The sequence below is a fragment of the Nyctereutes procyonoides genome, unplaced genomic scaffold (assembly GCF_905146905.1).
Source record: "Nyctereutes procyonoides isolate TBG_1078 unplaced genomic scaffold, NYPRO_anot_genome, whole genome shotgun sequence".
Taxonomy (NCBI): Eukaryota; Metazoa; Chordata; class Mammalia; order Carnivora; family Canidae; genus Nyctereutes; species Nyctereutes procyonoides.
In genome coordinates, this window is record NW_026575048.1 from 1,896,697 (window position 1) to 1,917,917 (window position 21,221).

Sequence of the window (21,221 nt, forward strand, 5' to 3'; positions counted from 1 at the left end):
TTAGTATTTCTGCTCCCTCTTTGCATTTAGGAAAGAAGCCACTTTTTAAAGACTTCCATTTACTGAGAAATGAATGATTAAGACCATAGCTTTTGGCTTCATTTTTAGTAATTGTGATCTGGTTTGAGATATAGAAAACACGTCTTAGTATATGAAATCATAGCAAGAGTTGAGGCTTTTTATATGATACATTTTATTATTTTTAATCATTTATGGAGCACTTCATATTCACAGAGTACTTGCAAACGATTTTATTACACATTTAAATGTTTTATTAGCGTGGGTATCTGTACATAGTGTTCATAAAATAAGATAGAGTCTTTACTGTGTAATAAATGTTTGTTTCAAAAATATATAAATACTCATGATCAGAATTTCTCATTTGTATATTTTTGCACCCACACAGATTCTGTGTGTCTTTGAGGTCTGTCAGATCACATCGGAGCTCACGGGGGATGGTGGAGTGTCAGGCAGCTCCTATCTGTGACAGCTAAAGCCTCCCCCCACCCCCCAGGACAGAGTCTCTTTCCTCGTGCTCTAGCAGCCGTACTTCATGACTTAAACCTCCATACTTGATTTTTTTAAAGTTTTATTTCGACAAGCATTGATTTGGTTCCTGCATGAAGCATGGTTCAAGGTCATGGGTGGTGTGCAGGTGCCCCCTCTGCGGGATGGAGGCAGATGTGCACACCATCCGTGTCTAGATGGCCACCACATGCTGGCCTTGTCTGTAAGTGTGTTGTCCCCAGGCGGCCTGTCGTCTGATTCACAAACCTCTGGTCCCTCCTTTTACAAACAGCATGTTCTTAATTCAGAAAAATGGAGAAGAAATTGTATAACCACTGTCAGTTAACATTTTGAGTGTGTGTGTGTATATAGTATGTCCACATGTGAATATGAAAGCTTGCATGTGTGTTTGTATATATACTAGACAAAACCTCATTCATAATTTTGTATCTTTTTAACATCGTCTTAAGCCTTATCCAATATTAAAAGGTCTTTGCGAATATTTTTTTTGCATAATCTGACGCTGTTGTAAATAACCTTGGAACAAACCGGCTCGTACAGAAATCTTTTCTTCGTATGTGATTATCTCTTTAGTATAAATGCTGAGAGGACAACTAGCAGGTCAGTGTATGGGCAGTTTTGAGGCTGTTTATACATACTGTTTTTCAGAAAGATTATACCTGTGTACATTTACCAGCAGTGTGCAAACACCCTTGCATTAGTGTCCCCTTGTCTGCCTGAACTTAGATCTTTAAGAATTTTTTTTTCTCATTTCTTAGGCTGACAGTGGCATGTACTGCCTTTTTTTTTTCTGCTAGTAAAAATAAGAAGTTATAATTTACATCTCTTTAATTATTAGCATAGGAGTTTTTTTTTTTACTACTTTTTTGTAGTTCTGTGAATTTACTGTTTCACCATCTTTTGAGGGAATGTAGATGTAGGTACAATACTGAAGAAACACAAAGGTATGCCCTCGCCAAGACCCTTGCCCCCGGAGCTCAGCTAGAGGAGATGGGACATGACCACAGTTAACGTGAACGTGGACCAGCAGGCTGTCCTTGCTGCGTTTGCAGAATGGACGAGGCAGACTGTCCCCCAGAGAATGCTTCTTAACCTTTTCTCATCGTCAATCCCGAGGAGCATTTTCTCCCTTGTTTCCTGATTGCTCACCCGCACACTCAGCCCCCAATGAAATAGAATACTCAAGAGTAAGATCTTGTTGGGTAGGGTTAATACTTGGAGGGCCAAGGATGCCTGGGTGGCTCAGCAGTGAGCACCTGCCTTTGGCTCAGGGTGTGACCCTGGGGTCCTGGGATCGAGTCCTGCATCGGGCTTCCCACAGGGAGCCTGCTTCTCCCTCTGCCTGTGTCTCTGCCTCTCTCTCTGTGTCTCGGATGAATAAATAAATAAAATCTTTTTAAAAATAAATAAATATTTGGAAGGCCAATAATCATTGTTATCCAAGAAGCAAATTTCATCCCCTTTGGAGGCTGTGGCTGCCCCAAGAATGATTATGCTGGAGAATTAGGAATAGGAGGGCTCACTGTGGGCAAGAGAGGCATCCTGAAGCTTGGGTCTGAACCAGGTCGGAGGTGGTCGTCTTTGCAGCCGTTCCTAGCTGGAGGTCAGAGGATGAGCAGGTGTGACGGGGTGAGCACAGACCGCTGACCGGAGAAGAGGTCATGAGGAGCCAGAGCAGGTCCAGCTTCCTCACAGACACACTGTGCCCTTGTTGCCACCTCCAGGGTGGCCAGCTGACATCACAAGGGGGGCTGAGGCATGGTTAAAGTCACCTACCTGAGGTCACCTAGGTGGTAGGAGCTAAAGGGTGTCTACCTGCTTATCTTCTTACCCAGCCTTTACCTCACCTGGTGATGCCGGGTCCCTGCAGATGAACTGGTCGGCCACGAGCCTGCTGGAGAAGTCCCACGTCCAGGCCTAGTGCAGGCGGTGACACCTAACACGGTCGTCTGCTTCCAGGGGACCTTGAGCGTCATGGGCCACCCGGCCCTCCAGGCGTCTCTGCTGGCTGCCAGTACCATTTTAGGCAGTCTCTGCTGCTTTCAAGCCCCCCCACTGGAGCTAGATGAGTGGCCCCTCGCCCCAGCTTAGAGGGGAACCTTCCCTGACTCCCGGGACCTCGTGCTGTCGATGATCCATTCTTTCCAGTGTGCCATCAGCCTTCCCCAACGAGAGCCTTTTCTTGGTTTCTCCCACACTGGAGCGTTGGTTTAAGCAGGCACACAACAAGCACCTGTTCTCTCCCCCTCCTCCACCACTCCCCTTAGCTCGGCGACTCAGATGTCCCAGGGTCACCTGGCTCATTGGTCCCCTCCTCGTCTTCCACCTGTTTCATTCAGATTTCCCATCCCGTCTCCCCAACAGACCAGCTCCCAGCAAGGCCACCAAGGATCTGCTGTCCCCTCCCATCCCACCCACACACTCCCTCGGGTGCACCTCTTCACATGTCACACCCACACAGTAGCTGCTTGTTTTTCTTTTCCTCTTGAACAGCTCAAAGGCCCCTCAACATTGTTGGCATCCAATCTCAGATTCTGAGCTCTGACCCTTTCCAGCCTTCCCTGTCTCTGGGACTGGCCCCCCCCCGCCCCCGCCATCTGGCTGCATGTCAGGCTCTCGGATCCATCCTGCCACCGTGCTCTCCATGGTCCCCACGTCACATCGTCACATCATCACCCGCTTATTCCCCTGCTGTGCCTGCCCCCCACGCTGGTACAGGTGGCCTGCAGCCGTGCTTTTCAGGCTTAGCCTGGAAGGGACTGGTGTTTAATTGTTCAGTCTTCAGACTGAAACTTCTGTAAAATTCATAAATTAATTATGTGAAAGACATGTACCAAGTACCAGCCCAGCTTTTGTTATTACATCAGATATCCTGTCAAGCTGCTGTAGAAGTTTCTGCTTCTTGGCCTTTCTCGTTGAGGACCAGTCATAAGCCACTGAGGTAACGTCCACAGTCTCCCTGGATGTGGCACTGGCCAGGTGGGGGACGGCACATGGGAGTGTCTCAGGCCCTGGGGCCACCCCGTCTTCGGGCAGCTACTTAGCTCTGCTGTGACCACCCACCTCCATCATGGGAGCATTGAACCAGCCTCAGACCGGGAAGGAAGCTCGGCCCCACAACTGTGTCTGTGTGCAGACACGTGCTGGGCGGATCCAGCCTGCGGGCCACACGCACACTGTCAGCTCCAGGCCTGGATGACGGCTCTCCTGACACATGCTTCATCCTCATGGGGGACTGATGTTTCTAGAATATGAGCAGGACACGTTGCCTGTGCTCTTGGAGCCTCTGCAGGGACAGGACTGCCCCAGTCCTCCCCTGCCCCACCTCCCTCACCCTCACCACATCCCCTGGACCACACTGGTCTTTTCTCTGCTGTCCCCTGTGCCCCCGAGGCCGCCACCCTAGGCGTTTTGCCCCCTGGAGCTCCTGTTCTGCCCTCCTCACTCGGTCTCTTACCCATCCTCAGCTGAAGTCCTGGCAGTCCGGGAAGACTGCCCCGAGCACCCTGTTCAGATAATGCCACCAGCGGGAAAGCCCAGCGTGTGACATAGATGGTTGGGAAAAGAGCAATAATTAATTGCCCCAGCATACAGGATCTGCTTAGATATGTACATAGAGGGGCGCCTGGGTGGCCCCGTCAGTGCAGTGTCTGCCTTCGGCTCAGGTCATGATCCCAGGGTCCTGGGAGGGGCCCCAGGTCAGGCTTCCTGCTCAGCGGGGCATCTGCTGCTCCACCTGCTTGTGCTCTCATGCTCACTTTCTCTGTCTTTGTCAAATAATAAAAAAAAATTTTTTTAAGATATATACATAGATTTGGTTCCAACTGGGCCGAATAACTTTTACTCTCACCTTTTCACATTCACAATTCAAGAATGTCCGTAGCTCCACTTAGGATCATTGTCCAGAAGTCAGAGCACCTGCCTTGGCCCGCGCCCCAGGGAGTTCCCTCACGGGGCCGGCAGGGCTGCTGTCAGGAGAAGCCAGGGATCGGTCTCCACCCAGGGGCCCTCAGCAGCGCCTGTCCTCTCTGGGCCCTTACTTAGCGTCCTCCGGGCAGCGCAGGGTGCCAGCAGGAGCAGCGTGTGCCTGAGTTAGTACCTAAGAGAGGTGGGCGGTGTGCTCCAGGGTCTGGGTGAAGCAGGACCATGCCATTCCCTTGCCCAAAGCCCTTCCATGGCTCCCCATGCTCTCAGGATGCATCCAGATCTCTTGTGGCCTGAGGCCTACCTTGCTGACATTCCTGCCCTTATCCTCAGCCTGCCTGCTCCTGGCCGTGTGCCTGCCGCCTGGCTGATTGCCGTCCCTCACGCACACTGGCTCACTCAGGCAGCTCCCCCTTGGCCGGGAGGGTCCACCCCCTTCTTGACCTCTCTGTTCCCCCTTCACATCTGGGCTCCAGTAGCTTTCCATTCCCTGAGGTTAAGCCTGGCCGCCTGGTGACACGCACTCCCATGGCCTCTTGTTCAAAAAACACTGTGAGTACACGCAAAATTATTTCACTCATCTTTGAAAAAAATGTTTCATATCTGCCTTCCTTGCTAGATCGTGAGATGAGTGCATGCAAGGAGGTGTGTCCCTCCACCACTTTGCCCTCCGAGCCTGACAGGGTCCCCACCATGTGTTGGCCACACCCGTGAACATGTGCGTCTGCAGCGTCCACAGGAGTTAGTGCCTGGCCTGCGGAGGAGGTGGGTCAGGAGCTTCTCCTTCTCGCCTCTTAGGAGGCTGCAGCGTTCTCTCCAACGTTTTCACATCATTTCCCTGGTGGCGCCACGTCTGTTGTATCAGGGCAAAAGGGTAAACTCAGCAAGTCCAACTTGATCAGCCAGCGTGTCTGGATAGGCCGTCTTTTTTTCATATTGGTAAAGTAGGATTACGCCAAGCATTTGAAACCGCTTATTTTATTGTCACACAGATCTTACAGATACAAATGAATATATCCGGCATATAGCATAGAATTAAATTATGATTTTAAATTCATGGAAATTACAAAATAAAGCTCTCTGGCTGAAAAAGGAAAGCAGTCTTCGAGATTTAAGGGTTGGCTTATGCCAACAAGAATCGATGGCATGGACACCGGGTGTTAGAGAAGGCTGTTGAGTCACTGGCCTCTGCCTCTGAAACTAATAATACGCTGTATGTTAATTAATTGAATTAGAAAATAAAAATCAGAAAAGTTTTAGAAGAGAATTCTCATCCCTGTGTTCTGTCAGTTGCTAAATTCTGATGTTTTTAGGATTTGCTTGTGTCAAACAGCATCTCCTGCACACCACAGAAGCCGTTGTTGCCAGCAGTGGCAGGAGCTGGGTCCGGTGCGGCAGGTGCCACATGTGGGGGTGGCTGTGCTTGGTGACACGTCCTGCTGTGTCTTACAGAGCTGCAAAAACTGGAGGGCAGCGGTTGACCTGTGCGGGCGCCTTCTCACCGCCCACGGCCAAGGCTACGGCAAGAGCGGGCTGCCCACCAGCCACACGGCAGACTCGTTGCAGGTACAGTTCCCATGGTTTGGTCATCATGTGGGGACGAGGAAGGGACGTGACCTTTCATGCCATTAAGAACAACATGAGGACAAAAAAATGGATTTTCTTAACCCAAATGTAACGTCAGCGTGAGCCTATGTCCGTCTGCCTCTCCCACTTCCGGCGCTGCCTCTGCACCCAGACCCCCCTTCCCCCCAGGCCACTCGGAGCTGACTGCCCACCTGCATCTCACTGTCCTCTCTTGGCCTCCTCCCGTGGCCATTCTGTGGCCTTCAGTGCCCACCCCAGACACGGCTCCAGTCTCAGCCCGCCCTGCCTGCCCTGCTCTCCCTCCCCCTGACCCACATCCAGCTCCCCTTCACCCACACCCCTGCCCCCTGGATCCCATTCTCCTGCTCAACAAGGTTGTCAGGTAAAGCTGAATCAGACAAAATCATTTACATCATTTTTATTAAGCTCAAGAGTATTTTTATAAACGTGCAAGTAGGCAAATGTGCTAAGAAACACAGGATAACCTAGTTTGAATGTACTGGAAGTCAGGCTCTGCTACCAGAGGAGTGGGGAACGGGAATTTCCGAACTAGACATACGTAGGTAATCCATTGTTTCAATTATATTTTGTGTTTTAGCTTTGGTTTGTGAGGCTGGCACTGCTGGTGAAGCTGGGCCTTTTCCAGAATGCCGAGATGGAGTTTGAGCCCTTTGGAAATCTAGACCAGCCAGATCTGTATTACGAGTACTACCCTCACGTATACCCTGGGCGAAGGGGTAAGGCATTGCTTGTCATATTTATGCCTTTGCATGTATTTTGCTTTGCTTTACTTTGCATCACACAAAATAAGCATCCTCGGTTTTCCTAATATATCCGGTCTGGAAAAATCAAGTGAGTAGCCTAGCAACGACCCTGACTTACAGACCTCACTCAGTTTTCTCAACACGCTTACCCGGACATCCCCACTGGTACAGCCGTTCGTTCTCTAACAGCCATGTCTCAGGCACCTGCCGTGGGACAGCAGTGGGGTTTGCTGTAAGACCTGGGTAGTGGTTTTTATTCAGAATTTTTGACCGTGCTGCAGTGTAAACAACATAATCCTCATCATGACGTACTACAGGTACACAGAGAAGCAAACCCACACGTTCTTGCAACAATACCGTGTGCCGTTGTCTACCAGTCTCTGTCCTGATATAATTTACATAAGACACTGCTTGCAGTCCCCCAGCGAGTCCTAGCCATCGTTTGGAAGATGCCGGGCTGCAACCCGGGATAGTTGTCAGAGAGCAAGAAATAAGGACTGGGGGAGGGAGAGCACAAATGATAGCCTCCCAGGGTGTGAGCAGCCTGGAGGTGGAGCGAACGTTTCTCGGTGGAGAACCTTATGATCTGTCGAAACCCATCACATGTTCCTATTGAACATAAAGCAGTTTAGAGAGGACTTCTGCTGAGGGGCCAGGGCTCCATGGTCAGCCTTCCTGGTAAGTCCTGGCCCTCCACTGAGCTGCGTGGGGTCCTGGCCAAGTGATCCAGTGTCTTTGTGTCCCGGCATCCTTACCAGGACAGCAGGGGCGATTCCTTCTAGGATGTCATAAAGATCAAGTGAGGTCATATATGCGGGTGTTCAGAACAGTGGCTGGCACATGGTGACAACTGTCTTAGCTTCTTGTCATGTTCTGCTCTTAATTCATCAGGAGCACACTGTAGATTACTGTCTTCTTGTGTAAGATCAGCTGGCCAGCATCTGTTGGATGTAACAGTGGAATAACAAAGGAAAGTTCTGGTTGTCAGGAAACATGGAGTCTATGGCAGGAAGAAAATATAGTAATAGAGCAAGAGAATACAGAGGCCTGATGGGTAATAGAGATCATGGTGGCCATAGAATGTTCAAAAAATTACATCAGCATCTCACTTGGTTAACACGAGCAGTAGGTAAACACATGACCCGAGAAGACTAGAAGTAAAACACAGTTCTCAGCTTCTTTTTGTGTTTTTCCTTACAACGCAGATCCTGTTTCTGTGGAGGGGACACAGAGAAGGAGCAAGCTTTCTGTTTCCCTGGAGCTTCCTCCTTGATGGTGTTTACCCTCCAACAGGAGTGACAAGAGCCAGACCACATGACCTGGGCTTGCCCAGACTCGAGGGAGGTTTCTAGCACAGGGTACTCTTGCACCTTTTAGCCTCACTAGTATTATTAGTCCTGTTTCTTCCTTCCGACTAAGGGAACTTAACCCTCATAGAAGAGAAACAAATGGAAAAGATAGATTTTAATGCCCAAAGCCGGGCAGAAATCAGACCAGTTGGCTTGACCGTGTTGGCTCAACCGAGTGGAAGTTCAGCAGCCAGGCTGGAGTAGACTCGGAGTCGGAAAGGGAAGGAGACAGCAGAGCCCCCATCCCGAACTTGTAAAACTTCTCTGCAGCCTGTGGCCCGTCAGGTCCGGGGTAGGGACAGAGGGAAGCGGGGAGCTGCTGGCAGCAGTTTGGGAGGACAGCCCTGGCCACCTGGTGTTGCCACAGGTGGAAGAAGTGGGTCAGGAGCTGCCCAGGCCAGGTCTCTGAGTGTGTCTGCTCCCTCGCTCCAACTCTAGGAAAGCCCCAGGGGTGGGGGGCTCTGTTGGTAGGAGCCCAGCTGTGGGGGAGCCCCACATCCTCCTGTGCACTGGAAATTCAGGCCATAGTGTTCAGAGGGTACAGCTTTCTCCTGGGTACTCGGGATCCTTCTCTAGCTCACCAGTGAACTGTGTCCTTTTGGTCTGCACATTCCAGCCGTTGGAGCTCCCTTCCCTTCCTGGAAGGCGATGAGCAGACTTCACCCCAGAAGGGAGTGAGCCTCTGTGGTCACTCCAGATAGCTCTAAGGGTAAGGGCAGTGCCCAAGCGGGACATTTGGGAATATTTCTGCTTGATAAATCGTGCCTGGAGGCTTTGGAAATCAAGACCGGACAGGATATTCTCATATTTCTTATGAGGAACAGCTATGGTTTCCCTTCAACGTAAAAATAATGTTTCTTCCCAGTCCACCTGACTGCAGCGGAGCATGTCCAGCGACCCTGCCCCTGTTGCGTGATCATGCTGCCAGCTCTGGGTGTTGGCAGCTGGTGTCAATAGGTATCTCAGTCCACAGCAGACAAAACTCGACTTTGGGTCCACAGGCCCATGCCTCGGTAGCTCCGAACGACCAGATACCCTAAAGCACACAACTTCACAGATGCTCTCGTTTTGGTCCCTTTGAGGCCCATGAGAATTGTAGATTCAGGATGACTGTGCCGTACATCAGCTGCTCCTGGATTTACCGCGGGCGTTCAAGAACGATAAGAGGCAGGAAGGCAGCTATTTCCTGTGGTGGCCACCGACACCTTCCACTCCTCACTACCTCCACCCCGTTCCTCTGTGGACACTGCACCCACTGGTGTGCCGTGTTTGGTGTTGCCATCCCGCGTACTTTAGTCCTGGAGACTCTGCCCCTCTTCATCTGCCTTTCAGGAGCACGCCTTGGTGGAGGTGGTACCGAGTCTCCCGTAAAATGAAGGACGAGATCCGGGCAGGTGCAGCACTCCCTGTCATCCTTAGCCTCAATTTCGAGGATGTATTTTCCCAAAGACACACAAACAAGAAAGCATGCTTCTGATTCCGCCTGAAATTAAATTGCACTAGGATCCAGATAAAGAGACGACAGTAGCCATGCATCATTAAGCAGCTAATTTAAATTATGAAATAGACATAAATCATACATACACTTTAGCTGTAGTGTGTTAACATTCATCCACAGTGATATGCTGAATGTTTACTAATTTTTCTTCTCATTTTGTGATGTAACAAGCATAAATGTAAGATTTTGATTCATTCATTTCATTTTAGCTTGCAGTATATAAGCAAAGCAAGTCATTAAGATGTACTTTAAAGAGGAAGCTATGACAATATAAACAAATAAATAACTTTTATGAATGAGCTTTAATATATTCTATTTAAATATTGGGCATAATTTTTACCCATTCACAATATTCATAGCAAGACATATAATGAATCATGAGTAAAAATCATGAAGCACTTTGTTTTGTTTTTTAAGTTTTCATCTGGAAAAGGAACAGCATTGTGGTCTGATACATATCTCCAGCATGTCTCACAGTTTCATAGTGTCTGCCTGTCTCAAGGGTGGAAACTCAGCACTTTTTTTTTTATAATATTTTATTTATTCATGAGAGACACAGAGAGAGAGGCAGAGACATAGAGGGAGAAGCAGGATCCCTGCGAGGAGCTCAATGCAGGACTCAATCCCAGGACCCCGGGATCATGCCCTCAGCCAACCACTGAGCCACCCAGGTGCCCTGAAACTAAGCAATTCTTATAATCGGTTTGAATTCTCCCTCTTGCTCAGAAGACGGAACAGCAGCGAGTGCTGTGCTGCCCCAGGCTGAACCCTGTCCCTCCGTCTCTGTCTTCTGCTCCTCCCCTGCTCTTACTGCTTCCTCCCTTGTGAGGCCGTACGTCTGTCCCTGTCCCGCAGAGCCCCAGAGGCTGGGTTAGGAGCTGCTTGCATCGGGCTCTTGCCGACTTCCAGCAGTGTGGGGAGAAGCAGTTGTTCAGAGTCAGACTCCGTGTTCAGCAGTGAAGCAGTGGATCATGAACAGATTTGACACATTAGGGTCACACTTGGCCACCGAATTCTCCCTGCACTTGTCACCAGGTGCGGGAAACTCTGAGGATCAGTGCTGGTGGTGAGGGTAGAAGATGTCAAAACAAGAAGGAAAACTGAGCTCCGTGGTGACACCATGTGGCCTCTGTGTCCAGGGGAGAAAAGAAGAAAGATCAGCATATTGCAGGGTTCTTTCTTACTTGTAGTGCTCTGATTTTGAGACAGAAGTCCCCTAGTTGTGAATTCTGTGTCTGGTACTCGAGATGCCATCCTTGCTTCACGGGAACCGAACGTGTCTCAGGCACACTGATTGGTTTGTGCAGGTGGCATGTTTGGGTTTTCTGGGTCACGCGCATCCTATTCATCCCTATTCTCACCCACTTCTGTCCCTGGGAAACCCTTTGTCTGGAGATGCCCCCTGCTTGAGTCCTCCTTACTCTTCACTCAACCAAAAAGAAAATTTTTTTAAGATTTTATTTATTCATGAGAGATACAGAGAGGCAGAGACACAGGCAGAGGGAGAAGCAGGCCCTATGCAGGGAGCCCGACTTGGGACTTGATCCCGGGTCTCCAGGATCATACCTCGGGCTGAAGGCGGTGCTAAACCGCTGAGCCACCCGGGCTCCCCTTCACTCAACCAAAATTGAACATTTATTTTTAATTGAAGTTTGATTTGCCAACATAAAGTAAAACAGCCAGTGCTCATCCCTAAATTAAACATCTTTTAAATACAAAAAAGAATTTTATTAAACACTCAATTAATAAATATCGGGCAGCCTGGGTGGCTCAGCAGTTTAGTGCCGCCTTCAGCCCAGGGCGTGATCCTGGAGTCCCGGGATCGAGTCCCATATTGGGCTCCCTGCATGGAGCCTGCTTCTCCCTCTGCCTGTGTCTCTGCCTCTCTCTGTGTGTGTGTGTCTCTCATGAATAAATAAATAAAATCTTTAAAAAATAAAAAAATAAATGTTAACTTTTTCTCCACACTTATTTCAGCCATTCTTGTAATAAGCTCAAGTACACCTCACCGACACAGCCTCTCAAGTGCCCCAGTCCCGTCATCTCCCAGCGGAGTCACTCCCATGCGTGTGTCACGTGTCCTCGCAGGTCATGTTTTCACACTTTGGCCACACACACGTGTACATACAGACACATGGAAGTGTCTGGTAGACTTTAAATGCACCTAATGGCACACCTGTCTTCTTTGGGCTTCTTCGTCCCAGTTAACGTTAATTGTTTGCACACACATCCATGGGGATGGACACGAGGGACCCTTCTGGCTCTGGGCTGTGACGCACACCCCAGTCAGGAGCAACCATCCTTTTTTGGGTCTCTCTGCATGTGTTCTTGGATTTCTATAAGACATACATTGAAAAAAAAAAAAAAGACATACATTGAGCGTGCCATTGCCTGGTTGCATGACATTTGAATTTTCAATTTTATTTTTTTGAGGTTTTATTTATGTGACAGAGACAGAGAGTACAAGCAGGGAGAGCAGGAGAGAGAGAGCAGACTTCCCACTAAGCAGGGACCCTGATGCGGGACTTAATCCCAGGACCCTGAGATCACTACCTGAGCCCAAGGCAGATGTTCACCGACTGAGCCACCAGGTACCCCTATATTTTCAATGTTATAAGAAACAGTGAAGTTGCTTTCCAAAGCAGCTATCGTAGACACCCCCAATACCAGTGTCTTCGAGTTTCTGTTTCCCAACCTGTGACTCAATCAGTTCCGGTCAGATTTCTCTCTGGAGGGTCTGAAATCCTAACCTCATGTTCTCACTTAATGCTTCTGAGTGAAGTGCCTTTTGTATGTGAAGGTGGGTATTGGAATTTCCTCTCCGGGGCTCACTGTCAGGATCTTTGCCTGTGTTCCCGTTGGGTTATTTCTTATTACTGATTTGTGGCAGTTCTTTACATATTTCTAGCATTTCATCTTTTGTCTTTTATAAATCTTCAAGTATCTTCTCCTGGGAGTGTCATTTCTAACCCTTAAAAAAATATAATTAAAATTTACCAACATAACCTTTTTTGTGTGCAGCCTATCCCATTTTAGGATTGTGCTCACCTTGCTTCCTCGTGTCATATCAGAAATAGTAAGTGGACACTGAGCACGCCGGTGTCATTGGAGCGGTGCCCTGCCGGCTAGAACGGATGAAGCACCTACCATCCAGATGTCTGAAACGTTTCCTTGCTGAGCTCCAGTGCACCATTGCTGTGACCACCCCGTGGGCGTAGAAGTAGCTTTCTGAGGAGGATTAGTAGAAAGGGAGCGTGTATAGCACCTAATGTGCCTCTGTGCCTCTGGAAGGCCATGCGGAGCGCCCCAGGTTCTGTGTCAAGGGCACTGGCACAGACCATTCCTCCCATGTGCCTCGATGTACCTGGGCCCCTGGCTTCCCTGCCACCTTAGCTTTCTGTAACGGGTGCAAGACGGGACGCAGAGGTGGCTTAGCGAGCATTCCCTGTGCTTCCCGGCCACGTGATCTTTCACCCTGTAGACAGACACCCTGTGAGCTCCCTGCACACCCCAGGGAGCAGTCAGCCCCCTTTGGAGGCAATGACAACGGGGTTGTTGGCACCAGCCTTTTGCCGAAATTAAACAATGTCTTTGTTTTTGTCCGTCTTTAACGTTGATAGCTGTAGAATTACCGTTCAGTGTTAGGGCCTTAGCGTACCTTTCCAAACACTACACGCTGTTTTCCTCTTGAGAGTCATTCTTCGTATGCCTGTAATCGCCTTCTCTCCTTAATTTGCTTTTAATTAAATTATACTTATTTTGTGATTGTTAATTCTAGAACAAATTGCTTTTCCCTCTGAAGGGTTTGTATTCAAGAGACTTGTAGACGGGGCTGTATCTGCAGATAATATAACCACGTCATTCATGGTGTCTTTCTATTAACGTGTTGCTTTGGTGTGGCCTGATTGTCACAGTTGATGAACCAGTATCAATCCATGATTGTTGACAACCGTGGATCGTTTACATTTGGGTTCATGCTCTGTGTTATACATATTCATTGTATTTTTATCTTCACCAACAATGAAATATGCCTTCCTGAGAGGTGTTTGTATCCATTCATTTAGATTTGGCCTCTTGTGGGACAGTGAGATTTTCCAGAATCTCACACCATCTTTTAATCTGCTGTTTGGGATTCTCTCTCTTTTTGGAAAGAAAGAGCCACGATGAAAGCAGGCAGGTAAACCTTCCATAGCACTGTGGGTTTCAAAGTACTTCTCAACATTAAAGATTTCACTCGACGTTCTCTGCATTTAGAGGAAAACTTTGAAGCCAAAGGTGGGAAATAAGGTATATTTTGATCCCCCTCAGTGTGGTGTTTAAGACCTGCAGCGGCTCCTCTAACGCCGAGGTCAGGTCCGTGTGCTGAGTGCAAGCCATTACAGTTCCTTATAATGCTATCATACGAAATCGTGCTTCAAGACTCAATCCTTACGGATTACCAAGTCAAAACTAAAACTAATGAGGCAGACACCTGAATTAGATGCCAAGTCTCTGTCCCCTTCCTTCATCTATCCAATCCTCTGAAAATAAAGGTAAATTGTCGCTGGTCTTTCATCCCTTCCTATCTTCCCTCCAGAATCGTGAAGTTCACATTTCTAGCTCCCAATCTGAATTTGGAGCCTTTTTTTTTCTTTCTTTTTTTGATACATAACCATACATGATCGCTCAGGATTCATTGTTAAGCCTGTTTCAAATGTCTTATTTTGTTTTCTGTGACAAAATTAGTTCACCCCTCACAGTTCACATCTTCTGCTTAGGGTACATTTCCAGTTTACGCCAAAGCTCCTGAGCATTTATCAATTGAAGCATATTTTCCTCATTCTGAATGAGCTAGTTACTGATCTTTGTGCTTTTCACTTTGCTTGCAGTTTTAGTGAACTTTGGCATTTCCAGCCTTCCTAGAACAAATCGTTATAGACATGGAAACATTCCAGTTGGGGTTCCATTCATGAGAACACCCAGCCGAAGGCCTCTCCTGAACCCATCTTACCCCAGAACTGCTGCGGTGGTGGACCCAGATCGCACACAGCCCGACCCCTGTGTAGACGCTGTGGTCAGTGGGGTGTTGGTCCATGCCTCATGGCAGTGGAATGGAACAGCACTGGATTTCCTGCTTAAATAATAAATCACCTAGCATGCTTTAGGATGTGCTCCGTATGGTTGTGGGGCTTTTTGTAATTTAAAATGCAGCATTTTAAAGATTTTATTTATTCATGAAAGACAGAGAGAGAGAGAGGCAGAGGGAGAAGCAGGCCCCACGCAGGGAGCCCGACGTGGGACTCGATCCCGGGGCTCCAGGGTCACACCCTGGGCTGCAGGCAGCGCTAAACCGCTGAGCCACCTGGGCTGCCCTAAAATGCAGCACTGGGGACACCTGGGGGGCTCAGTGGGTTAGGCGTCTGCCTTTGGCTCAGGTCATGACCACAGGGTCCTGGGATCGAGTTCTGCGTCAGGCTCCCTGCTCCAAGGGGAGTCTGCTTCTCCCTCTCCCTCGGCTCCTTCCCCATTTGTACACGTGCTCTCAAGTAAATGAATAAGTAATCTTTTAAAAAAATAAATGCAGTATTGAGGTTACAGGCAGTTCTGTTGAGGATTGTTTTATGGCAAAGGTGAGGGGCACCGTGTTCTTTGTCAGACATAGTCATCCAGTGACCTGTGTCCCAATAACCGAGCAGTGAAAGGAAAGGCACCAATGATGGGACTCCTCCTGGAGGTGGCAGAGATGGAGAAAGACAAGAGCAGCAGAGGAGAGGGAGATGTCGAGGGAAAAAGGCAGAGAGGTAATCCCCACCCAGGGCCCAGGACAACTCGGAAGTGAGGCAGAAGTGCCCGGGCAAAGGTCCTTTAAATGTGTGCTTGTTAACACAGGGCAGGGGATCCAAGCAGTCCCTGTAGGTGCTCCCTGCTGGACGCCTGCGCAGCTGGGCCTGTCGGCACCATGGCCATGTTCCAGAACCCCACCCCATCCCAGGAGGACACCGTCCGCCCAGCACACGCAGCAGATGAGGGATGTTCCATCTCCTGTACACAGAGGAGCTAAAGTTCCTCCACTTGTCTCTGTTTTCTGTGCCCAGCATGAAGCCTGCTTCACTTCTGGTGCTTTCCTCTCTGACTCTGTGCTGGCAGCGTGTGCTCACTGCACTGCGGGGACCGTAGGAAATGATTAATGAGAATGCCTCTACCCGCCTAGATTTAGGCAGGTCATGACTCTATGTGGGAATCTTCCAGAAAAACAGACCGTCTGGGAATTATCCGTCCTTGCAGACTTTGACTAGCCCTTTATTTCAAGGCGCACTCTCCCTGCAGGAGAGAGGGCGCTGGGCTAGTGTGAAAGCCGGCACGTTTCAGCTAGTTTGGCACTGCTCAGCCTTGGGGACTCCACAGTCTTGATGTCATGCACGGGGAGGCTGGGTCTGGCCAGACAAATGGAATCAAGGTAAAGGTACTTTATATGCGTGACTGTAAAACAAACAACACTGAGTCGATAGCATCATTAGGGAAGGCCTGAGTCCCGTCCAAGCTGTTGCTGTCTGCGCATTCTGAAGACGTGGAGTGGCTTACCTGGAGACAGTGGCCACCCCCCTCATCTTGTATGCCCAGGCCTGGCCTTGCATTTGGCACCTCAACCTGCTGAGTAAACGTTTGTCCGCTTACGGTAGTGTGCTCAAGCTGGAGTGGATCGGCAGTGTTTCTCCAGCAGCTGCTTTTTCATGTTTTGTCTCTATAAACAGTTTGAGTGCATTTTTTTTTCTTAAGAAGGAGCTTTTTGTTTGTTTTGTTTTGTTTGTGTTTCCTGAATGGTTCCATTTTTCTCCTTCCCTGGAGGCTGGGGGGCATATGCTTTCCTCTTAATTTTTTTAAAGTTATGTGAGACCTTTCCAGTGGTGCCAAGAGAGGATGAAGGCTTTTCCTTCTTGATCCAGCTTCCAAATCTGTCTGAGAAAGTCACAGGTGGAGACAGTGTGCTTGGTAAGGAAGGCACACACAGGCCCTCACCTGCCCGCTTTCTGTGTTCAGCCGTCGGGTCAGGCCCAAACTCCCAGACTCCAGCCATGTTGAGTGTCACCTGCCGCTGGCGTCTGTCCTGCGTCCACGCTGCCCGGGGCTCCCTGCCAGCAGTGTGGTGCGGTGTGCTGCGAGGGGCTGGGGCTTGGCAGGTGTGGGCGAGCCAGGAACAGGGATGTCCGCCGGCTGATGCGAGGGAGCGGCACAGCCAGCACAAGAGACAGCAGGGCCTTCTCGGCCACAGAGCCCCAAGCACATTCCTTCAGGTTTCTGTTTCCTGTCTGGATGGGAGAACCGGTGGACAGAGGAGCAGATGGCCTGATGGCAACGAGGATCTGGGAATTCTGTGGAGTCATTGCCTTTAACTGTTATATCAGGGTGAGGGAGGATGCATTAATATTTCTAAAATTAACATGCTGAAATTTTTTTGAACAAAAGACTTTTTGTTCCACTAGTATTAGTTTTGTGATTTTTATTCATGGCCCCACGTTCAGGGAAGACATGGGTAAATTTTGTCTTTTCCTCTCCTGAAAAGCCACTGTAGGAGCTGCTGTGCACACCTGAGTCTGAAGGGAGCCAAGAAACCCCACGTCGGGGGGCAGGAGGAAGGTGCACCGTGGGTCCCTTTTGCCCGCACTGGATCACCTCTACCCATGCTGGGTCCCCTGTGCCCACACAGCTCCATGCAGAGGGGCGGATGTGGGGACGAGCCTAGCCCAGGCTCAGTTTCTGCACTCTCTCGTCCCCTAGCCCCCGCCTCATCTCTGAACACCCATATTTGTTGTAGAAAGAGCAGGCGATAGGAAACAACATGCAACTAAGGAGGGAGACGTCTGTTGTGCCTCACATGATGGATATTGTAATACTGGCTGCCAGCTTTAATTTGACCCTAATGAACGAGGCTGTGCCTGTTGAGACACACTCAGACAAATATAAATCGTGACTTGACAGCCTTGGAGTTAGTACACTTTAATCTCACGTCAGCAAGGTAAGGGTTCAGAGTAGGGCTGCGCCAACTTACCTGTGCACTCAGGTCCCCAGGCCCTTGTCGCAGGCGGGTTCTGGCACACTGGTCTGTGCGGGGCCCCGGTCCACAGCTGGGGGAAGGACCACTCTGAGAGGTGGGGTTCCCTGTATTTCCCCATAGTCCGTCGCGGTTCCTATTAGCTTGAGCCCCCCTTTGTTTGTCTCATTTTCAAAATCTGTTGCTAGCTCCCTCTACCTGCCTGCATAACTTTATGCAATTAACTGAAATCATTTTAGTCTACTTTTCATCTCTTTCAGCTAAAAGTAAATGTTTCATTTGAATCTGTGAACTTTGCAGCTACTCAAACTATATAGAAAAATTATATTTTTATAACATTCATCAAACTACAGACCACTTTTCTGTGGTTTAACTATGAAGCTGACTGCATGCTTCACCAGTGGCACGCCACAAGTTCACGTGCAAAATAGTGGGTACTCAGAAGGTATTTTCTGTAGAATTAAACCTATACCTAGTTAGGCCCTTAGGTCAGCCCACAAAAGCCTGTTTAACCATTAAGTGCACCTTGAACAGAGTACTGATATTACTCTTTCAACTATAACTAGCTACCATATTTAGTTATTTCTAAGAAAAAATATTTTTTAATTCCAATTTGAGATCCCCAAAACACAGTCTTTTTTTTTTTCCCCTCCCCTTAAGGAATGGATCTAATTTTGTCTTTTTTCCTGTGGCTTTCTACATACCCCATCAGTGTTTATTAAAAATTATATTTTCCTTTGAATGATTTGGGGATACTGACTCTCTTATACAGTAAATTCTGGGTGCAGTTGGGCTTCTCTTTTCTTAATAATATTTATTTTTTAGGATCCCTTCAGGTTTACAGAAAAGTTGAACACATAATACAGAGAGTTCCATATACCTTCTCTTTTGCATACAGTTTTTATTAATATCTTATATTCTGATTATTAACATTTGTTAACATCTTGCATTTGTGTGGGACATTTGTTATAATAGAGTGCTGTATTATTATTAAAATCCATCATTTAGAACTCACTCCAGGTGTTGTACATTCTTTGAGTCTGGACAAATGGATAATGACATGTATGTACCCTTAGAATATCTGCAGGGTAGTTTCACTGCCTTAACATCGTTTTTCCTCCCACCCCCCACCCGCCACCCCCTACCCCACCCCAGGAAACCACTGATCCTTTTACTGTCCTCATAGCTTTGCCTCTCCCAGGTTGTCTTATTGCTGGAATCATCTCATATGTAGCCTTTTCATGCTGGCTTCTTCTACACAGCAATGTGTGTTTAGGATTCCTCACAGTCTTTTGTGATTTGGTAGCATGTTTCTTTTTATTGCCGAAAAATATTCAGTTGTCTGAGTATACCACAATTTATTCATTCGCCTATCAAAAGACATCGTGGCTGCTTCTGGTTTTTGGCAATTAAGAATAAAGTTCCCATCAACATTCTCATTCAGGGTTCTGTTTGGACATAAATTTTGAAGTTACTGGATAGATACCTAGAAGCACTACTGCTGGATTATATGGTAAACCTGTGTTTAGTTTCGTAATAAATGGCCAGGCTCTCTTCCAGAGCAGTTGTATCATTTTGCATTTTCACCAGTATTTGGTGTTGTCGGCTTCCTGGATTTCAACCATTCTGATGGGTATCTGCTGATATTATTGCCTTGTTGTTTTAATTTGCGGTTTGCAGCTCCCTAATGACATATGTATGATAGGAAACATTTTCCATGATAATTTGTCTTCTGTATACCTTTGTCAAAGTACCTGTTCAGATCTGTTGTCCATTTATTAATTGAGTTGTTTTCTTACTGTTGATTTTTTTAAGAGCTCTTTGTATCTTTTGGATACAAATCCCTTATCAGAAGTGTGTTTTGCCAATATTTTCTCCCAGACTTTGGCTATCTTCTTGTTCTCTTGACATCATCTTTCACAGAGCAGTTTTTAATTTTAACGAGTCCATCTTTTTTTCTTTCATGGATCATGTTTTTGGCTTTGTATCTAAAAAGTTATCTCTAAACCCAAGTCACTTAAATTTTCTTTATTTTCTGTTCTAGAAGTTTTAACAGTTTTGCATTTTACATTTAGATATTACCCATTTTGAGTTAAATTTTGTGAAGGATGGAAGGTCTGTGTTAAGATTGATCCCCCCCCCGCCTCCCCGCACATACATGTCTAGTCATCCCAACACCATTTGCTGAAGGAACTGCCCTTTCTCCATTGACTTACCCTTACTTCTTTGTCAAAGATCAGTTGACTATATTTATGAGGCCTATTTCTGGGCTTTCTGTTCTGTTTCATTGCTATATTTATTTTGTTCTTTTGCTACTGTCACAGTCTTTGTTACAGTAGCTTTATGTAAGTCTAAAGTTGGGTGGTGTCTGTTCTCCAACTTTGCCCATGTCTTCAATGTTGTATTGGATATTTACAGTCTTTTGCCTCTCCTCAAAAACCTGAGAATCACTATGTCAGTGTCCACAAAATAACATGGGGGTTTTGATTGTGATTTGAAGCTGCAGATCAAGTTCTGAGAACTGACAAGTGTGGAGTCTTCCTGTCAGTTCACATAGAGCATCTTTCCACTTATTCATGTCTTTTTTGATTCTTTCACTAGAGCCTTACAGTTTTCCTCATATAGCCTTTGTACATATTTTGCCAGATTTATATCTTACTATTTCATTTATGTTAGTGCTAACGTAAATAATATTGTGTTTTACGTAAATGGTATTGTGTTTTTAATTTCAAATTTCAGTTCTTCATTGCTGGTGTGGTAAGTCAAACCCAGTTGACTTCTGCAGATTAACTTCGTGTCCTGTTCTTTTTTTTTTTTTTTAAGATTTTATTTAAAACCTTTATTCATGAAAGACACACAGAGAGAAAGGCAGAGATGTAGGCAGAGGGAGAAGCTGGCTCCAGGCAGGGAGCCTGATGTGAGACTCAATCCTGAGACCACATCTCAAATGCGTTTTCTGCATCTATTGGTACACTATGTGACTTTTCTTGCTTAGCCTCTTTAATGTGATGAGTTACATTGATTTTTGAGTGTTGGACCAGCCTTTCATACCTGGAATAAATACCACTTGGTCATAGCATATAATTCTTTTTATACACCTTTGGGTTTAATTTGCTAATTTTTTGTTGGATTCAATGTAGTTGGATTTGATTTGCTAATTTTGTTGAGAATGTTTATATCTGCATTCCTGAACCATGCTGGTGTATAGTTTTCTTTTCCCATAATGTCTTTGTCTACTTTTGTTACTAGGTTATTGCTAGCCTCATAGAATAAATAAGGAAATATCTCCTGTATTTCTATTTCCTGAAAGAGATCGTAAAGAATTGATATCATTTCTTCCTTAAACGTCTGGTAAAGTTCACCAGTGAAACCATCTGGGCCTGGTGCCTTCTGTTTTGAAAGGTTATTTCTTGATTTAACTTTTTTTTTAAATATTTTATTTATTCATTCATGAGAAACACAGAGGGGCAGAAATACAGGCAGAGGGAGAAGCAGGCTCCATGCAGGGAGCCTGACGTGGGACTCGATCCAGGATCTCCAGG

The 21,221-nt window shown here is 47.2% G+C and overlaps 1 protein-coding gene across 6 annotated transcripts in view; it reads left to right on the forward strand.

Moving 5' to 3' along the window:
* TRAPPC12 (trafficking protein particle complex subunit 12) overlaps positions 1–21,221 on the forward strand; it is an 86,663-nt gene that overhangs the window by 26,002 nt on the left and 39,440 nt on the right. For all 6 annotated transcript variants that reach the window (XM_055327640.1, XM_055327639.1, XM_055327641.1 and 3 more), the window contains 2 exons: positions 5,905–6,018; positions 6,638–6,776. In XM_055327640.1, the coding sequence (XP_055183615.1) occupies positions 5,905–6,018; positions 6,638–6,776 (253 nt within the window). The remainder of the gene's footprint in view (positions 1–5,904; positions 6,019–6,637; positions 6,777–21,221) is intronic.